Source organism: Crocodylus siamensis, chromosome 2 (genome assembly GCF_052110815.1).
Source record: "Crocodylus siamensis isolate JL-2025a chromosome 2, ASM5211081v1, whole genome shotgun sequence".
Taxonomy (NCBI): Eukaryota; Metazoa; Chordata; order Crocodylia; family Crocodylidae; genus Crocodylus; species Crocodylus siamensis.
This window is the reverse complement of record NC_143396.1, coordinates 122862051-122879598: the sequence shown is the minus strand read 5'-3', so window position 1 is coordinate 122879598 and position 17548 is coordinate 122862051. Positions and strand designations below refer to the sequence as shown.

The 17548-nt window shown below is 42.3% G+C and overlaps 1 protein-coding gene across 3 annotated transcripts in view; it reads right to left on the bottom strand.

Annotated features, from left to right (window-relative positions):
* The window catches only part of ELOVL6 (ELOVL fatty acid elongase 6), a 137115-nt gene that overhangs the window by 40530 nt on the left and 79037 nt on the right, over positions 1 to 17548 (bottom strand). Inside the window, exons 1-2 of one of the 3 annotated variants that reach the window (XM_090036691.1) lie at positions 13298 to 13320; positions 5864 to 5995 (exon numbers count right to left, since the gene is read on the bottom strand). The exons of 1 other annotated variant lie outside the window; for it this stretch is intronic. In XM_090036691.1, coding sequence (XP_089892817.1) covers positions 5864 to 5934 — 71 coding nt within the window. In that variant the 5' untranslated portion in view covers positions 5935 to 5995; positions 13298 to 13320. Of the gene's footprint in view, positions 1 to 5863; positions 5996 to 13297; positions 13321 to 17548 lie in introns of those variants that run through there. One more of the 3 variants, XM_090036689.1, reaches the window with a different exon arrangement.

Here is a 17548-nt window from a genome sequence, read left to right as displayed (position 1 = left end):
AGCAGCATGACACTTTGACTTTTTCTTTTAGATGTGCGTATCAGAATGCATTCAATGACACTCTAAGAAGGATTCATTGCTTCACTTTCAGCATTTGATATGCTGGAAGCAGAAGTATATAGGTAGGCTATGCATCACTGCAGTATTTCTGAACATGTGACAGAAGTGGTATAGAGATGCCCTTAATCCCATTAGATGCAGCTGTGTCACTGCTTCGTGTGTGGACAAAACTTTAAAGAGGGAGGTCAAAGGAAAATGATGCCGTGCTGTTGCACATAAATAGTCTGAAGGGCCTATGAAAATGAATTACAATAATCCAGCTGGGATGTAATAAAAACATGAATTAGTAACTTCATATCCTTCTGTCAGAGCCTTGATCACAGCTTTGCTGTGTTCTAGAAATGTCAGCATGAAGGTTTTGATCTACTGTAGCTAAAAAAGAGTTGTTCAATATCAAGAATAACCCTAACTTTATTTTGGAAGCAGGATGTAAAGTAAAAGAACTTTTAATTCAGATTGGCTGTGATATTGTGTCTCAGAATTTAACCCCAGGAAACGTTCAAACATACAGGATTGAAAACCACTTGACAGTGTAGGCAATCAGCAATTGTTTCCTTAGGGTATAATGTAAATGGAAAAATAAACTTCTTTGTCAGTATTATATCCATGATGAAGATGATTAATTGATAGTCACAGGGTGTGTCTACACGAGATGCTAATTGCACAGTAGCCTAAAAACACTGCACAGTAGTGTGCCGGCCAAAAAACAAGCTAATATGCTACTGCATAGTAACTATGGCGTGCGCCGTAACTATGGCGCATTACTGAATGTGCAGACACGTGCACAGTATAGCTGAAATTATACTCCTAAACAAGGGGAAATATTAGAAGCATATTGCCATGGAACAGCATGGATTAAAAAATTAAGTGAGAATTAAGCTCAGGTACAGTGTACCCAGTCAAATAAAATAAAACTGAAATCATCTTAGTACTTACAAGTTACTTTTAAGTTTCGTGTTGCTGCAATGGATCAATAGACTTAATAAGAAAAAAGTGTGGGAAAGTTATATTAAAGGTAACATAACAAAAAGGAAACCTAAGGAGAAATTTCATATAGAGAAAAGACCATTTACCTAAAACGTACATGAGTCTGCATGTTCAATAATGATGTATAATTCCTTCCAGCTGCACCTTTGTAGTTTTTGGGGAACACATTTCCTTCAAGCTAAGCAGTGCTGTCTATAAGATGCTTTTCATTTGGGAACACAGTAAAATTCCAGAAATTACAAAAGTTAAGAGCAGTCATCCAGGGCACTCATACATGTGCTGGATGTCTACTCCATCACATGCTAATTAGACTTGATTAATCATGTCTGCTGGAGCATGCTCATTAGCACGCTCCAGCAGCCTTTACATCATGTGCATTAGCAACCCCATGCTTCAAAATAGTGATGGGGTGCTTGAGCTTGTTGAACAAGCTTTAGTTAAACCACCCCCATTGCCATTTTGAAGTACGGGATGATGAATACATATGACGCTGTGGGAGCTTTAATCAGAGCGGCTCTTGGAGCTGCCCTAATTAAAGCACCACCCCCGGAGCACATGTAAAGGCACCCCCAAAGCCTAGACACTTGGATAAAAGATTTAGTAAGGGTGGAAGAGATTGGCCCTAAAGATGGAACTGGAAATTGTGCATCCAGAAATAGAAGAACTCTCTATTTGCATTTTGATATAGTATTAATGGCTGGTATAGTATTAATGGCTTCTCTCACTATGTACTGATGAAATTTTGCTTTCTATTCTTTTGGGTCAGTATAGTAACAAGGAAGCTTGGGAAGCCTTGTGCTCAATATCATTGTTTCTTTTTATTATTGTAAGTTGCTGGACCTCTTCTCTGTTCATTCCGTAAGTGCAAATACACTTAGGATGCTCTATAAAGAAAGGGGGGAAACTCCTTTGGCTTCGTGGGTCAGACGAGTCCATGGGCCAGATGAATAGTATGGGGCCAGTCCTGAGGTTCAGATCTGGCCCATGGACTGCCCTTCCTCCCAGCATGCTGGATCCAGTATATGTGGCATCTGCTCCAGCCAATCTGGGACCCATGCTGCATGCAGTTTGTGTCCTGGCCTGGCTGGGGCAGGTGCGATGTGTAATGCAGGTCCTGGACTGGCTGGAGCAGGCACTGCAGGCAGCATAGGGCCCAAAGCAGATGCTCTGCATTGTACAGTCCTGAAGCAGGTACTACATGTGGCACGTGTCCCAGACTAGCCAGGGGGGACTATGTGTTAGGTACAGTTTTGTACTGCCCAGGATAAGTATTGTGTGCAGCATGGGTCCTGGACCAGCTGGAGCAGGTGCTGCATATGGTACAGTTGTAGAGTGGATGCTGTATGCAGCATGTGTTCCAGACCAGGTAGAGTGCCTACCACGTGTGGAGCATATCCCAGGCTAGCCAGAACAGGTGCCATGTGCAGCACAAATCCTGGACCAGCTTGGGGGGAACCACTGCATGCAGCAGGTGTCCCAGCCTGGCTGAAGCAGGAGCCACATGTAGCTCACATCCCAAGCCCTGTGAGTGGGGATGGTCCAGCATATGCCATGGGCTGTCTGTGGGTCAAATCAAGACCCAAGGGCAGCACCGGGGCCCAGATGAATGGGCTCCATGGACTGGACCCAACCACCAGGCAGTATCTTTGACAGACCTGTTTTAAAGCCAGGCCCAGAGAAGGACGCCAACAGTATCCTATAAAGACAGACTAGTCCTTTGATGCTAAATTTATTCATACAGGTGTACGGTAGTGCTAAAAAGGATCTCTAGTTCTAGGTCTTGGGTGCACTTTACATAATTTGAAAATGCATCCTTTCTAAATGCTTCCATGCTGTTTAAACTTTATTTATGATTACTTGCCAGCTCCCTGCTGTCATTTCCAAACACATGGGGAACAGAGTGAGTTTTCCAGTGTCATTGGAATTGGGGTATTTAGACCAAAGGAGGGACACATTCCAAAGCTATATGTCCCCTCACAAATAATTAGGCTGACTATATGGAAAACCTAGAAATCCAGGACATCATCTGGGAAATCCAGGACACTGCCCCCCCAGCACTCTCACAAGGTGCTCTGCACCACTCTACCTCCCAGCCAAACTGTGCCTCACATCCCTGTGTTTCCAAGATGCCCATTATAATTCCCAACAGCTGACCAGGACCAACCTCTGAAATCCAGGACTGTCCTGACTAAAATGGGCATATGATCATCCTACAAATAATGCCCTGAGAGCAACTGCCTCTTGTTTACACCAGTGGAGCTCCAGCTCAAGTGTCTCAACTGATTATTACAGGGAGAATAGAGGTTACTCAAATAGTTATTTGGAGCTTTAAAAGTCAAATCTCACACCTTAAACGTCACGAGGAAATATACAGACAACTGAACAGACCCTAGATTACTAGTTCAGTATGCTTGTGTCAAGAAAATCCACTTGACAAGTGGGCCAATGTAAGCTGCACTAGTTCCAGGTTCTGGGTGTTTTATCTCCATGTAAACAGCATTTACTAACTGCAAAGTATATTTCTGTCCTTTTTAGTGGAGAATCTTATTTAGAAAAAAGTCAAGAAAAGTAGCATCTAGTGATAAGCTCTAGACATTTCTTTCAAGACATGTCATCCATGAGCTCATCTGCACTGAACATAATTTTCCAAGACACAGTGATGAAATTAGATGGTGCTTTCTCATTTGAGAATGAAAGTAACTACATAGGGCCTCAAGTGGCTACATTTTATTGGAAACATAATTATAATTGATACTTATTTTGGGATCCATCAGGACATAAATCACTTTATAAACTGATCTGTGCATTAAATACCATCTAGGAGTCATTTCAGCAGTCACTGAAATTCAGCCACTTGTGGGATTGACAATGGCAATTGCTAACAGGTGCCTAAGAGCATTATGTAACAAAGTAATTTAAGAATATAATGCTAAGTGAAGCTGTGGCGAAATCATGAATAACCAGAATGTTAGAGCTTATGTCTGAATTTAGTCGGGATATTCAAGTCTAGTTTTTGAATGCAGTGGTTAACATGTTCTAAAGCTCTAGCCCATCTAGTTAAGATGTACTTTACCACATCCTAGTTGGATGTGTCAACTTATCTTGGTTAACACAGCTGTGTCAAAATGTGGTGCTGTGCTAAAACATTTTTTTTATAAAGTAAACAAAACAAAAACTTTTATCTTAGTTGATACAAACTCTCAGACTAAAAGTTCCTGTCCCATGAAATAACATTTAAGCTATCCATTTGTGTTCAATTTGCAAACCTCCTTTATGGGCTTGTGAACTGATTATAATCAGTAGACCATGGAGGTACTGTAATTTTAGAAAACAATGGAGCTATCAGTGTCATCTGATACTGGTTTACAAATTGCTTCCATGTTGCAAAGCTAACTATAGCCTATCTTCTGTGTAAGCACTGAAAGACAAGGTGCCATGATTTTTATAGTTCTTGCTTTTGGTTGACAGTGGCTTGCAAGTTGAGTCAGTATTGTGTGCTGGTAAAGGTACTATTAAAAATTTCTGTTCATATATAATGGGGTGGTCTGTCCCTTTAAGAAGGGGCAGCCAGCCCTACTTAGGGCAAAGATGTGGGCCTTCTGATAATGTGGGTGTATCCCATTAGAAGCTTAAAACCCCAGAAGGGAGATATGGAAAGAGGCAAACTGTGAAAGAACCATGGGCAAGGACAAAGAAAACAAGATGTAAGCTGAACAGGTTGTGGCCTAGAGGGGTCAGGCTGCTGTGCTGGGGCCAGAGCCAAAGGTCTTTTCTCCTAGTGCCCAGGGCATAGCAGAAGGGTTTTGTTTTATTTATTTACTTGTATGGGCCTTAAAGGCTGTGTTTCTGTTTGGGAGGACAGGCTGAGTAGCTGCTCCTCAAGCAAAACCCTCCTGCAGAAAGTCAATAGGCTAGACCAGTGGTGCTCAACCATTTTCCCTGGTGGGTTGGACCATATGCCTGGTCCAACCTGGCTCTGACCAGGTAAGCGGGGAGTAAAGTTTGGGAATTTGGTAGGGAGGAGCATGGACATATTAATGGCCAATGCTCCCCTGCTATCAAATTTTCCAACCTGTGGGGAGCAGTGTGGGGCAGATGTAATGGCTCTGCTGGCCTGCGGGCCAGAGGTTGAGTGCCCCTGGGCTAGACAACCCATTTATATCAGACAAATGTGTACCTTTAATTACACGAAGGACTAAGTAGAATTTGGATCAGTCAGACTTGTTGTTTAATCCAATAGCTGCCTGCATCTGTTTTTGCTAAACTCAGTGAGAACACTGTCTGGACTTGAAAAGGTCAACATCATGATGTATTGTACTAAAAAACGTTATTCCTGCATTTTGGTATAACTCAAAGGCCAAATTCTAATCCTGAGAATTACACTAGTATTACGCCAATATAACTCAACTGACATCAAAGAAGCTGCCCCAGATTTACATCCCTGTAACAGAGTTCAGAATCATGGGTAAGTATTCCACTTATACCACTACAGAATTATAATACTAAATCCAAATGGGAACATGTCTAACATCATAATTGGTTTACTTCATTCTGCATCATTAGGAAAGTTGGTCAGGATAATATCATATAGTTTTCTCATTTGCGCACTTGACTTCCCACTTTGCTTTTGACTACTGATAACTGAAGAGATTGACTATTATATTCCATCCTCTTAAGATGCTTATGTTTGGAGCATATAACTACGGAAATTTTAATTCAGATACAGCTTTTTGTCATCATGCTTCTTGTGGCTTTATATTCTTAACCCTCTTAGTAAAGCAATGCAAACAGTTAGTTGCCATTAAGAATTGCCTACCTGAAGACTGCAAGGCTCAGGGACCAGAGCACTAGTGGTTTCCTCAGTTCAAATTTTGCTCGTTTATTCATAAGGTGCCGACCACCAAATATAAAGGCAGCATACAAAGCTGAAAACAGGAATGATTTCTTCCTGTAAAAAACAAATTAACCCAGATTTAATTATTACTCATCAGTTACACACAGCAGGGTCACATTTTTGCATAATTGCCAAGAACTTGTCACTTTTCCTGCTAAAAATGAGACAAATGCCACTTGAATGTACTTCTGCTACTAATTAAAACTTCTGAATAAACAAACATACATGAAAATAGGTCCAGGTCCTGAAGTACTTCCTTGAAGCAAAATGGCTTGATCCCAATTTTCCTTTTATAAATACTTCAGGACATGGCTCATCTTGCATATAACTGCCCTCCTTTCCTTCAACAAGCAAATTATTTCCTTTAGTGAAGGAAACATAGATGAGGCCTACCCCTTTGATCCTTTGCCTATGTGCATTAACAGCAACACTCAATTCTGTTGAGTATCAACTGACTAGGGTGCATGGATTGTTCAAGAGATCCAAAAACAACTGACTGCATGCATATTTTTTGCTCAACATGCACTTGTTTGAAATTGCTTGCACAAAGGAGAACATGAATAGACACCACATGTGAAGAGACACACAAAAGCTAGGTGGACACCAATACTTCAATTATTCAGTGAGCTGTTTGTTTGGGCTTGTTCTAGGGTCGCAATCTTGGTGCACAGTAAGAATACTCTCTGGAAAGGAAGTCTGAAGGTGCCTGTGTGATTTGCTGATTAACTGAACTACAAAGGTGCTACAGCAAGCACCATTTTTAAAATGACAGTGTTGCTGCATCAAGGTGCTTTATAGAATCAAAAAATTTGGGTTGGAAGGGACCCGAGAAGGTCATCTAGTCCAATCCCCTGCTCAAATTAGGGCTATCCCCAGTGAGACCATTCCAGCCAAGGCTTTGTCTACCCAGGTCTTAAAAACCTCCAGGGATGGAGATTCAACAACCTCTCTGGGTAACCTGTTCTAGTGCTTTACTATCCTCCTAACAGTGTTCCCTCTAAGCTGTGTGGCATGTGTATAGCCACGCAGGAGTACCTGGCAGCATGGCATGAGTGTGCCTGCATGGCCACGCAGCTTAGAGGGAATGCTGTCTCCTAGTGAGAAAGTTTTTTTCTAATATTTAACTTAAACTTTCCTTGCAGCAACTTGAGACCATTGCTCCTTGTTTTGTCATCTTCCACCACTGAGAACAGTCCAGTGCCTCAGAAGTCATGTGCCTCAGCCCCCACCATTGTCACTGCCCTCTGCTAGACTCTCTCCAATTTGTCCACATCTCTTCTGTAATGGGGGCCCAAAGCTGGACACAGTAGTTCAGATGTGGCCTCATCAGCACCAAACAGAAGGGAAGAATCACTTCCCTCAATCTGCTGGCAACACTCCTAGTAATGCAGCCCATTATGCTGTTAGCCTTCTTCACAACAAGGACACACTATTGGCTCATATTCAGCTTATTGTCCACTGTAACCCCCAGGTCCTTTGCTGCAGAGCCTGTACCAGTGCATGGGATTGTTCCAGTTTAAGTGCAGGACTTTGCACTTGTCCTTACTGAACCTCATTAAATTACTTACGGTCCAAACCTCCAATTTTTCTCTGTCTCTCTGAATCCTAGCCCTACTCTCTAGCCTATCTACTACTCCACCCATTTTGGTGTCACCTGCAGCCTTGCTGAGGGTGTAGTCCATCCCATCTTCCAGGTTGTTGAAGAAGATATTGGAAAAAAACCAGCCCCCGGACTAACCTCTGAGGCACTCCACTTGATACTGGCTGCCAGCTAGACATCAAGCCATTGATTACTACCTGTTGAGCCTGATGATCCAGCCAGTTTTCTATCCACCTTACAGTCCTGTACTTTCTTAACTTGCTTGCTTCCATCAGTTAGAATCTGAACCTCACTTTTCTAATTCACTGAGGAATTACAGACTATGAATTATGGACTATGCAAGCTCAGTTGTAGCAGCTTGTTCTTTCCTATAGTACCACAAAGCAGCCAGTCCAGCCTCAGGGCTTGCCTGTACTACACAGCCTCTGGTGCTATACCTATCTTGGCAGAGTCCCCTAGAACCAGCAAATGCCCCCAGAAGGTTTTCTGTCACCGTAGTTGTGTCCAAATCAGTTTTGATAGCAAAACTACGTCAGGAATTTTTTTTTGAGCAGACCAAGCCTGTACCAGTGATAGCTTTTATCTGTATATGAAATCTAAATGGTAGTATCACCCCAAATAAATTAAAATAAGAAATCTATTACATTAAGGTGTAAACACCGGGGGGCAGTACATGTTTTTTGTATTTCTTTAAAAAGTAGCGTGCACACCTTGACATAAATATAACAACAACATGTAACAAAACATCATCAATTGGAATGAAAATACGATTTGTTAATACATGGAGAATTGCAATAGCCAGATAGTCCTGCTTCACCTCAATTTGCCCTCCCCAGCTGAAAATCTTGCTGGAGCTGGCACTCTAACATCTATGTTAATTTGAGTGGTTGTATTAACAGCCACTTGTTTGTCAGCTTGGGATCTTAGGGAACCTATGACAATCATGCAACTGTCCACCCTTGATCGATACATTGAAACTGAATGATTGTGGGGGCAATGCTGCTTGCAGACTTATGGCAAATTTTAATTACAAGGGGATTTAGACACTTAGATGTTTGTGAAAATACCTGTCTATCTCTCTAACTCCTACATGTTTTGGAAACCAAGGCCCTCATCTTTTTTTTTCTTAAGAAAGAAGAAATATTTCAAATTCATTGCATACTCCTAACTTTCTCAGTCAGGGAAGAAACATAATTATCACTCTTTGTAGGCGAGATAACCTATTTATTCAACGTGACATTTCATGTTGGCACTTATTAATGAAATTATTAATTTGCATTCAGTCTGTCTAAGTAGGTCAGTAATTATATTACATTAATTGGTACCACTGTATTTTAGGTCATTTCACCTGCTTTTTAATGAGTTCTTTAATTTTTTAATTTTAAAAGGATTGTAAATGGTATGGTATCTGTAGAAGATTTTCTGCTGGCATTGGCAATAACTTGTACTATGGACAAGGGAGTTTTAAATAGTTTTCACTGAGGAGGGGATGCCATTATTTGACCTTATGTCAGAGGTAAGTATAGTGCTGTATATACTGAAGTAGGATATAGATAGTGTTTGTGTGTCTCTCTCTCTCGGAAAAGTTTTCAATTTCTCTATCAGTAGTTGTTAGAATTCCTTTTCTTTTTCCTTATGACAGGGCTATTTTCAAAAGGACTGAGTACTACAAGTGATTAGGTAATGGGTTGTGGGGGTTTCACCTTAAATTATTGGTTCGAATCCAGGCTAGATACTTGATAACCACCAGTCATTTTCCACTGAAGCGGTTAGTGAAAAATGTTGGTAGTCTCTATTCAGTGACTAATAAACAGATATAAAGCAGTGGTAACCCAGTGGTATTCAGTTCTTACTGTAGCTGTTGTAGCCAACAGGATACTAGTAATACAGTCATTTTGTAGACAGAATTTTGGAGGAATTGTAGGACAATATAACAAGTTATTATAATTCTTGATAATAATCTAAGCAGAATAATAAAATAACACCTCCAGGTCAAAAGGTTAAAAAAAGTTCTTCAGTATTAAAGTTTCTCATCCAATAATTTCAATATTAGCATATTCATATGCTTGCCTTCAATTCTATTCTCTTAAGTAACACAGAAAACTTTAAGACAAGGCTACTATATTTTTCAGGAGTTCCTGCTTCTCATAGCTGGCTCCCAACTCCCTATATTTTTAACAATACACCTATGTGCTTGGGACAGCTGCAACCCATGTAGCAGTGGTGACTTTTGGCTGCCACTGTGCTTCTAGTATGATTATTAGGGCTGTGTGAAAAGGAACTGTTTCATTTTGACAGAACAGTGTTTCATTTTGACTTTTGTTTCAAGTCAAAATGGCTGTTCTAGTTCGGTTAGTTGACACATTTTGCTGTTTCAATGTTTTGCCCATAGGATATAATGGGGAATGTCAAAACAGACTATAACTTTGTCATTGCTGGCCAGATTTTCATGAAACGTGCAGGAATGGTAGCCCCTTCTGAGGGCATGGGGTGTGCCATGTTTCAAGAAGATTGGTGCAGGGGGTTCAGAGAAACTGCACCCCAAAATCCTAAAAGCAAAACTCATGTCACATGTATGTGTTAAGCCACAATTGGGTGAAAACTGCAGGGTGGTAGCCCCTGGTGAGGCCACAAAGCCTGCAGTGTTTCAAGTTGATTGGTGCAGGGGTTTGGGGGGAAGCTGCTGATAGGCAAAACTCGTGACAGATGACACTGTGTTTGTTAAGGCACAAAGGGCTGAAAACTGCAGGGATTGTAGCCCCTGCTGTGGCCACGAAGCCTGCCAGCTGTCAAGGAGATAGGTGCAGGGCTTCTAGGGGCCCTGTACCCCTAGCTGCTGACAGGCAAAACTTGTGACATGGGTGCTTGTGCCACTGACTGTGTCTGTCCAGGGGCACCAGGGGGGTGGAGGGCAGGGACGGGGGACTATTGCAGGCCTGGCTGCTGAGCTACTGTGTTACCACTTACCAATTAATCATGATTCACTCAGGGACCAGCTCAACACACAGTACCTAGCTACTACATAACGCCTTAAGGAGCATGGATTAACAAAACCAGAGACTAAGGAGAGGAAGAAATCAATATAGACAATCAACTGCCCCAAGACAGACACAGTCCGTTGCACAAGCACCGATGTCATGAGTTTTCTCTGTTAACAGCTAGGGGTGCAGGGCCCCAGAGCCCCCCTGCACCCTCTCCTTGAAGCTGGCAGGCTTCGTGGCCTCAGCAGGGACTAGCAAGCCTGCAGCTTTCACCCTGCTGCACCTTAACACAGACAGTGTCTCCCATGTCATGAGTTTTGCCTGTCAGCAGCCAGAGGTGCAGGGCCCCAGAAGCCAGACTCCCCCTACACTGATCTCCTTGACAGCTGGCAGGCTTTGTGGCCTCAGCAGGGGCCACCACCCCTGCAGTTTTCAGCCCGCTGCAACTTAACACCCACGGGATCATCTGTGTCACGAGTTTTACCTGTCAGAACCCCTGCACTGATCTCAACAGATGGTAGGCTTTGTGGCAGTAGCAGATGCTACCATTCCTGCAGTTGTCACCCCGCTGCGCCTTAACACACAGTGTCACCCATGTCACAAGTTTTGCTTGTCCGCAGCTTGAGGTGCAGTCCCCTCAAACCCCTCCACTGATCTTCTTGAAACTTAGCAGGCTTTGTGACCTCACCCGGGGCTAGCGATTCTGCAGTTTTCACGCCACTGTGTCTTAACACATACACGTGACATGAGTTTTGCTTTCAGGATTTTGGGGTGCAGTTTCTCTGAACCCCCTACACCTATCTTCTTGAAACCTGGCAGGCTATGTTGCTTCAGCAGGGGCTACCACCCCTGAAGTTTTGACCCCACTGTGGCTTAACACATACACGCGACATGAGTTTGGCTCTGATGATTTTGGGGTGCAATTTCTCTGAACCCCCTGCACCAATTTTCTTGAAACTTGGCACACATCATGCCCTCAAAAGGGGCTACCATTCCTGCAAGTTTCATCAAAATCTGGCCAGCAATGACAAGTTGCAGGCTGTTTTGACCTTCTCCATTATAGCCTATGGGCAAAATGCCGAAACAGTGTCAAAATGGCAAAACGTTTTGACTTGCCTCGTTTTGTTTTGAGGCTGTTTTGACCATATCTGTTTTGTTTCTATTTTGCTGTTTTGACCTCAGAACAGGTTGAAACAGTGTCCAAACAAAACTGATGGCGAAATTTTGCACAGCCCTAATGATAATGTGATTGCAGCAACAGCTATTTTTTCTGTACCTGCCCACCTCCCCTCCGAGTCCTGTCTGGGGTGGTTACCATAATCACCCTGCCCTAGTTATGCTACTGATTTTTTGACATTAGGGATTAAATACTATTGATGTTGAATACAACTCTCTGCTGTGCCTCTAAAAGTTTCCTGCTGCCTTTCAGTCTGAAAGACTAAAGGAGTCTCTTAGAGACCCCGCAGAGAGAGATACTCAGCTTAGGCGTTTTTAGAAGGAGGAAGATAATATAGATTTGCGGGCTGAAAATGTGGGGGGAGATCATCAGGGAAACAAGAACAGAGTTGGTAGGAAGGAAAAACACAGTGTGGGAAGGGAAAAACATGATATAGATGGACAGAGGTTATAGGGGAGGGTGATGGGTGTCAGGAAAAAAAAGGAGGAGGAAGGATAAGGAAGGTAATGGGAAGGAGAAGGAATAAAGATGAGAAAATGTGGCAAGAAAGGATAAATAAAGCATAACTATAAATGTAGGTGAGATGCAGTAGGAAGGGAAAGATAAATGATGCACTAAGGACTAGATCCAATACAGAACTGAGGTGCCTCAAGTCTGTCTAAGTGCTGTTTTAAAGAACTCATCCAAAATTGTGATGCTTCATCTTCTTCCTCAGCTTGGGGAGCTCCTAGGTAGCGTAGGTGCTTCCAATCAACTTGAAAGTTCCCCAGGTACCTAGAGTTATGAATGTGCCCAGAACCACCTTTGTCTGAGTAGGTGGGTGCCTGTTGCTCACCAAAGCCCAATCTGAATCTAGAAACAAGGTATTCCTCTACTTAAGTCTCCTGTGGGTGCCCAGTTTGCCAGATGGGCTTAGAACATACTTAATAATGCACAACAACAGGATCAAGGCCCTTAAAAATCACTGTTTTCAACGTGAGGTGGTCACCTTGCACATAAAACACTAAAGGTTAGACCCACATGTAACCCACCTCTCTCATCCCTGAGGAAATCACACCAACCATCGTCTATAGAGAAAGATGGGTTTGAATCTCTATAGGCTGATAAGGCCCCTCACCCTTGATCTCCCCTATGCTCTGTAAGTGCCCTATGAGGCTATTATATTAAAAGGCAGTGTCTCCTCCTCTTTCTGTCCTAGCCATATTTTACAAGTAAGTGTGAGCCCTGTTCCATTCTTTCAAAGAATGGGTGTGGGAGCCAGCTCTCAGGAGAGGTTGGTTTCCAGACTATGGATTCTGAGTAGACAGATGTCTATTTGCAGCCCCGGGTCAGGTGCCTACCTTCTGAAGAGGGGCAGGGTTTCTGCAATGTTGTCCTCATTATTTCCCTAATAGTTCTCTGAATTTTGTGGATTGCTATTCGTTAAAGCACTGCAGCACCCAACTTTTAGGAGTCCAAGTCCTTTACTGGATCTAGCCCTAAGGCTGAGGAAATAGACAAAATACAAAATAGAGAAAAAGAGGCAAGGACTACAGACTGAGAAAGGGGGAGGAAGAGACTGAGGGGAAACAAAGAAAGATGGAGAAAATCCATCCCACCAGAAACAGTCCTTCTTGTCAGTCACAGACAGGAAGTGTTGCCTCCAGGAAAGCCAATTCAGGCATCAAGAAGTGGCAGGGAGAGAGCGAATCACCTGGCCTAGGGGAGGAAAACAAAACACAAAAACAAACAAACAAACAAAAAAATTAAAGTAAAGAAGACAAAGGTAAAGAGAAAGGTAAGGAATAAGAAAACCTTCCCCCCCTACGCACGTAGTTTGTACAATATTGAGAGAACTGGACCATTGTATCATTAGAAAATATTACGCTTTCGGGCACAATATGCTCTTCCTCAGGTTTGGGGAAAGAGGCAGATAGAAGGCAGGGTAGATAGGCACCTTATAGATCAACTAAATAGGATATGAACAGAGCACAAATTTTTGTGAACTCATGTTCACTTCAACCAATGCCATGAAAGGACAGCATTGAGCAGGGGTTGGCAACATTTTTGGGCAGAGTGCCAAACCCACCCACAGACTCTGCTTGGAAGATGGTGGCATCCCAGGGGTGGATGAGGGGGAAGCCCAATCCTTGTTGTGGCAGCAAAGCCCGGGCCTCTTCCCCACTGTCCACCCTGAAGCATGCATGTACCCACTGCTGGCAACAAGCTGGGTTGGGGCTTCACAGACCCTGGTGCAGCTGTTTGCAGTCTCCCCACTGCCTGCTGTGAGCATCCCAGGCTCTGTGGTGGGCAGCAGGGGCCTGCCCAGAGCCCGGGCCAGCCGTGGCAGGTGGTAGGAGGTTCATGGGTGCCTCTGGATGGGCAGCGGGGGAGCGATGAGGGGCCTCATTGTTATTGGTGCAGTGCAGCCCCCGCTCCTTCCCCACTCCCCACCCCGTGTTTTAAGCACATGCCTGTGGCATGCATGTTGGGGGTTGCCGACCCCGGCATAGAGCCATGTATAAAACAGAGTGAGTGATTTGAATATAAAAGGTGGGGAAAGAGGAGGGAGAGGAAGTGGGGAGGGAGAAGGAGAGGGACAGTGCTGGGAGAAACAAGCAATGGGAAACAAAGGGGTCACAAAAGCTAATCCAGGTAATGGTATAAGAATTTGTTGTTCCTGTTTAAACCATACTCATTTAGTTAGTCTATGGTACATGGTTACTCTGATGGTGCATATCTATCCTGCCTTCTGACTGACTGCAAACTAACACAGTTAACCAACTCTCTGAATCATACTTCATGGAATCCAGTCTGTGGATGATTTCTTGTTCTGCAGTTCCCCATTCAGACTGTTTTTTTCAAATTTTCTGCCTAAGAACAGCAATCTTGAGGTCAGGAATTGAGTGACCGTGGAGGTTAAAATGTTCTGACACAGGCCTTTGCAAACACTGCTTGAGTTAACTAATAGATAGAAAAATTGCTTGTGTATAATTCCATATGTAAATGAAAAACAGTTACTTAAAGAAATGGAAGATGGCTGTAAAGTAGGAGCAAAAACATGTTATGAGGAGTAATTTCAAAACAAGAACCTGTGGGTGAAAGACTGTGCACCAGAATTACTTCTCACAAAGTTCACTGTTGTTTAGCTCAAGCTGTGTGTGTCTGCTTCTTTCCCAGACTTGAGGAAGGATACTTTGGGTGGTCTACATATCACCCTATGGTGATATAGTGATGTGCTACATCACAACATGGCGCACTCTAAGGACATAGTGATCTCGTGTGTCTACATGTGATTGCCAGCTATGTTACCGTAGCAGTGTACTCCCTGGGTATAGTGCGCCCCTACAGTGATGTAGCAGCAACTTTGAACTGTGCACCGTGTGCACGATGCAGTAACCATCCATACTGTGCTGTGCTTTAGTACTTCCTTTGCCATAGCAATGTCACTGTATTGCAATGTGTAGACACACCATTTGTGTCTGAAAGCTTGTCTAAATTCTCTCCCAATGGTATAGTTGATCCAGTAAAAAATATCACCAAAAAACACCTTGACTTCCCTGGACTATAAAGTCTACATTACAACTCGAACTATGCTATTTCATAGTAGTGGGTTTCTAATAGCACCTCTTTGTGAATAATTCCAAACAGTACAGGATATAAGATGGAATAGTGAAAAATATCTCAATTGAAATGACTGTTCAACCCTTAAAACATTGCTTTTATTATCATAATGTAATAGTTACAGTCATGACTGTAGAGTACTTGTTTTAATTATATACAAGAACATAACATAAGCACATAAGAGGTGCCATACTGGGTCAGACCAATGGTCCATGTAGCCCAGAATTCTGTCTCCAACAGTAGCAGGGGTGCATGCTTTAAAAGGAGACACTGACCTGGATATACCTAAAGTGATCTATGCCCTGTTCATTACCCTCCCTGGCATCTATCATTATTAGTTTAGAGATGCCAAAGGAAATGTTTCCAACTGTTCTGTTCAACAGCTATTAACAGGTGTATCAGTCATGATCTTGTCCTAGTCCCTTTTTGAACTTTTTTGAATTCAGCACTGAATTTTAAAAATTCTTTGAAAAAATTCCTGTAGCATTTCATGCAGAACAAACAATTAAAAAACTATCCCTCTACCATCATTCTTTCAGAAGGATCGAGAAATTAGTGATGTTATCCATCTCCATTAAATTTTATAGGGTATAAAGTAACTTTATAGAACCTTTTTTAAATTTCTGCACAGCATTGTTGGTTTTAGTCCTATTAAATTCAATAGCATTTCTGCCTAAATCAGAGATTGGTAAGCAATGGCCTGCAGACCAGATCTGGCTGCAGAACCTTTGGATTCAGGCTGTGGACATGGGGCTTTGGCAGCATTTGGCAAAATGTGGTGTCTGTTGCAGGCAGTCTACCTTTGCCACCATGGCAAGCAGTAGCAGTGGAATGGTTCTAGTGCCTACCCACCTGCCTGTCTCCTGCCTGGGGTGAGTCGTTACAGCCTGCAGTCAAAATAGGTTGCCTATCCTTGGATTAAGCAACTGGCAGGTCAGAGATGGAAAGAATCCACTGTGGCTGCCCAAGGCGTATGCAGTCTGTGAGTAAACAGACTATGTCAGACTTCAAATGCTGTCTCTTTGGCAAGTTTCAGCACCATTGAATTCATTTTAAAATACCATTTTTTAAAAATGTTCTCGGTGAAATGAAAGACTTCTAAAGTACTTTTCTTAGCATTCCTCAGGGGAAAAAAAGACAACTGCTGTTATGAATAAAAGACCATATTGGGAAAATTTAAATCATACAGCATATCCGTGTGCTCATTTTGCAAACAGACTGTGGTTGGTAACTAAGGCAAATCTGCTTTCTCTCTGATTATTTAAAGATCGCAAGTTCTGTTCATATAAAAAAGGGTGTCAATGCCATTCATTGTCACTCAGTATTTCTCCTTCCAAGGCACTGTCAAAGCAAAATCTTTGTGCTTCACAGATCAATGGCAAAATTACCAAAAAGAGCTTTAATGCTCAGATTTGACTGCTTTATATAGATACATAAATATCAGCTATAACCCTGGAATGTAAATATACAATTCTGTAACTGTTTCTTCCACACCATGCTATATTTAAAATTTGTAAAGGAAGGAAATGTATTAGGAGTAGACCGATCTTATAAACACATGCCAGTGTATTCTGATATTTTTCCTAAATATCTTCTGACATTTATATTTTGAGCAATGGCAACAAAGTTGCTCAAATAGGTAAGTGCACTCCTTAATGATGTTCTTTCAAAAAAGAGACTGCTTTGGAAACAAAGTGTAAACAGGAAGTTTAGCTTGGATTTCTCACCTTATTGCTAGGTTTTCTAATAAAAATATGACCTTCGCATTTCTAAGTAGTTTTTTTTTTTAAACTCATCATACAATTTATGACTTTCGGCATTAAGACTTCAGCCATATTTTGATAAACATTTATTGGACAGACATTAGATGTGAAGGGTCTGATTCTGCTGAAAAGGATCTGTGCAATTACATTGCTTTATGGAACTAGTCCTGATTTACATCAGTGTAAGTTAATGGTATTAAGACAAAATTGGCATGGCTGTTCCATAACCTGTGTGTTATCATGTACACAGTGCCAAATTCTAAACAGTTTCTTTAATGACCTTGGAAAAAAATGTGGGAGCACTCAAAGCAAATTTGGATACAGGTTTAGCCACCAATATGCAAAACTGACAGCAGAGAGGAGGACCAGGCTATGATACAGATAGAACCAGATAATCTTGAAGACTAAAGTAATAGAGATGGGATGAAATTAAACAGTACAAAATGCAAAGTCATGCACTTGGGAACTACTAACAAGTCCTTT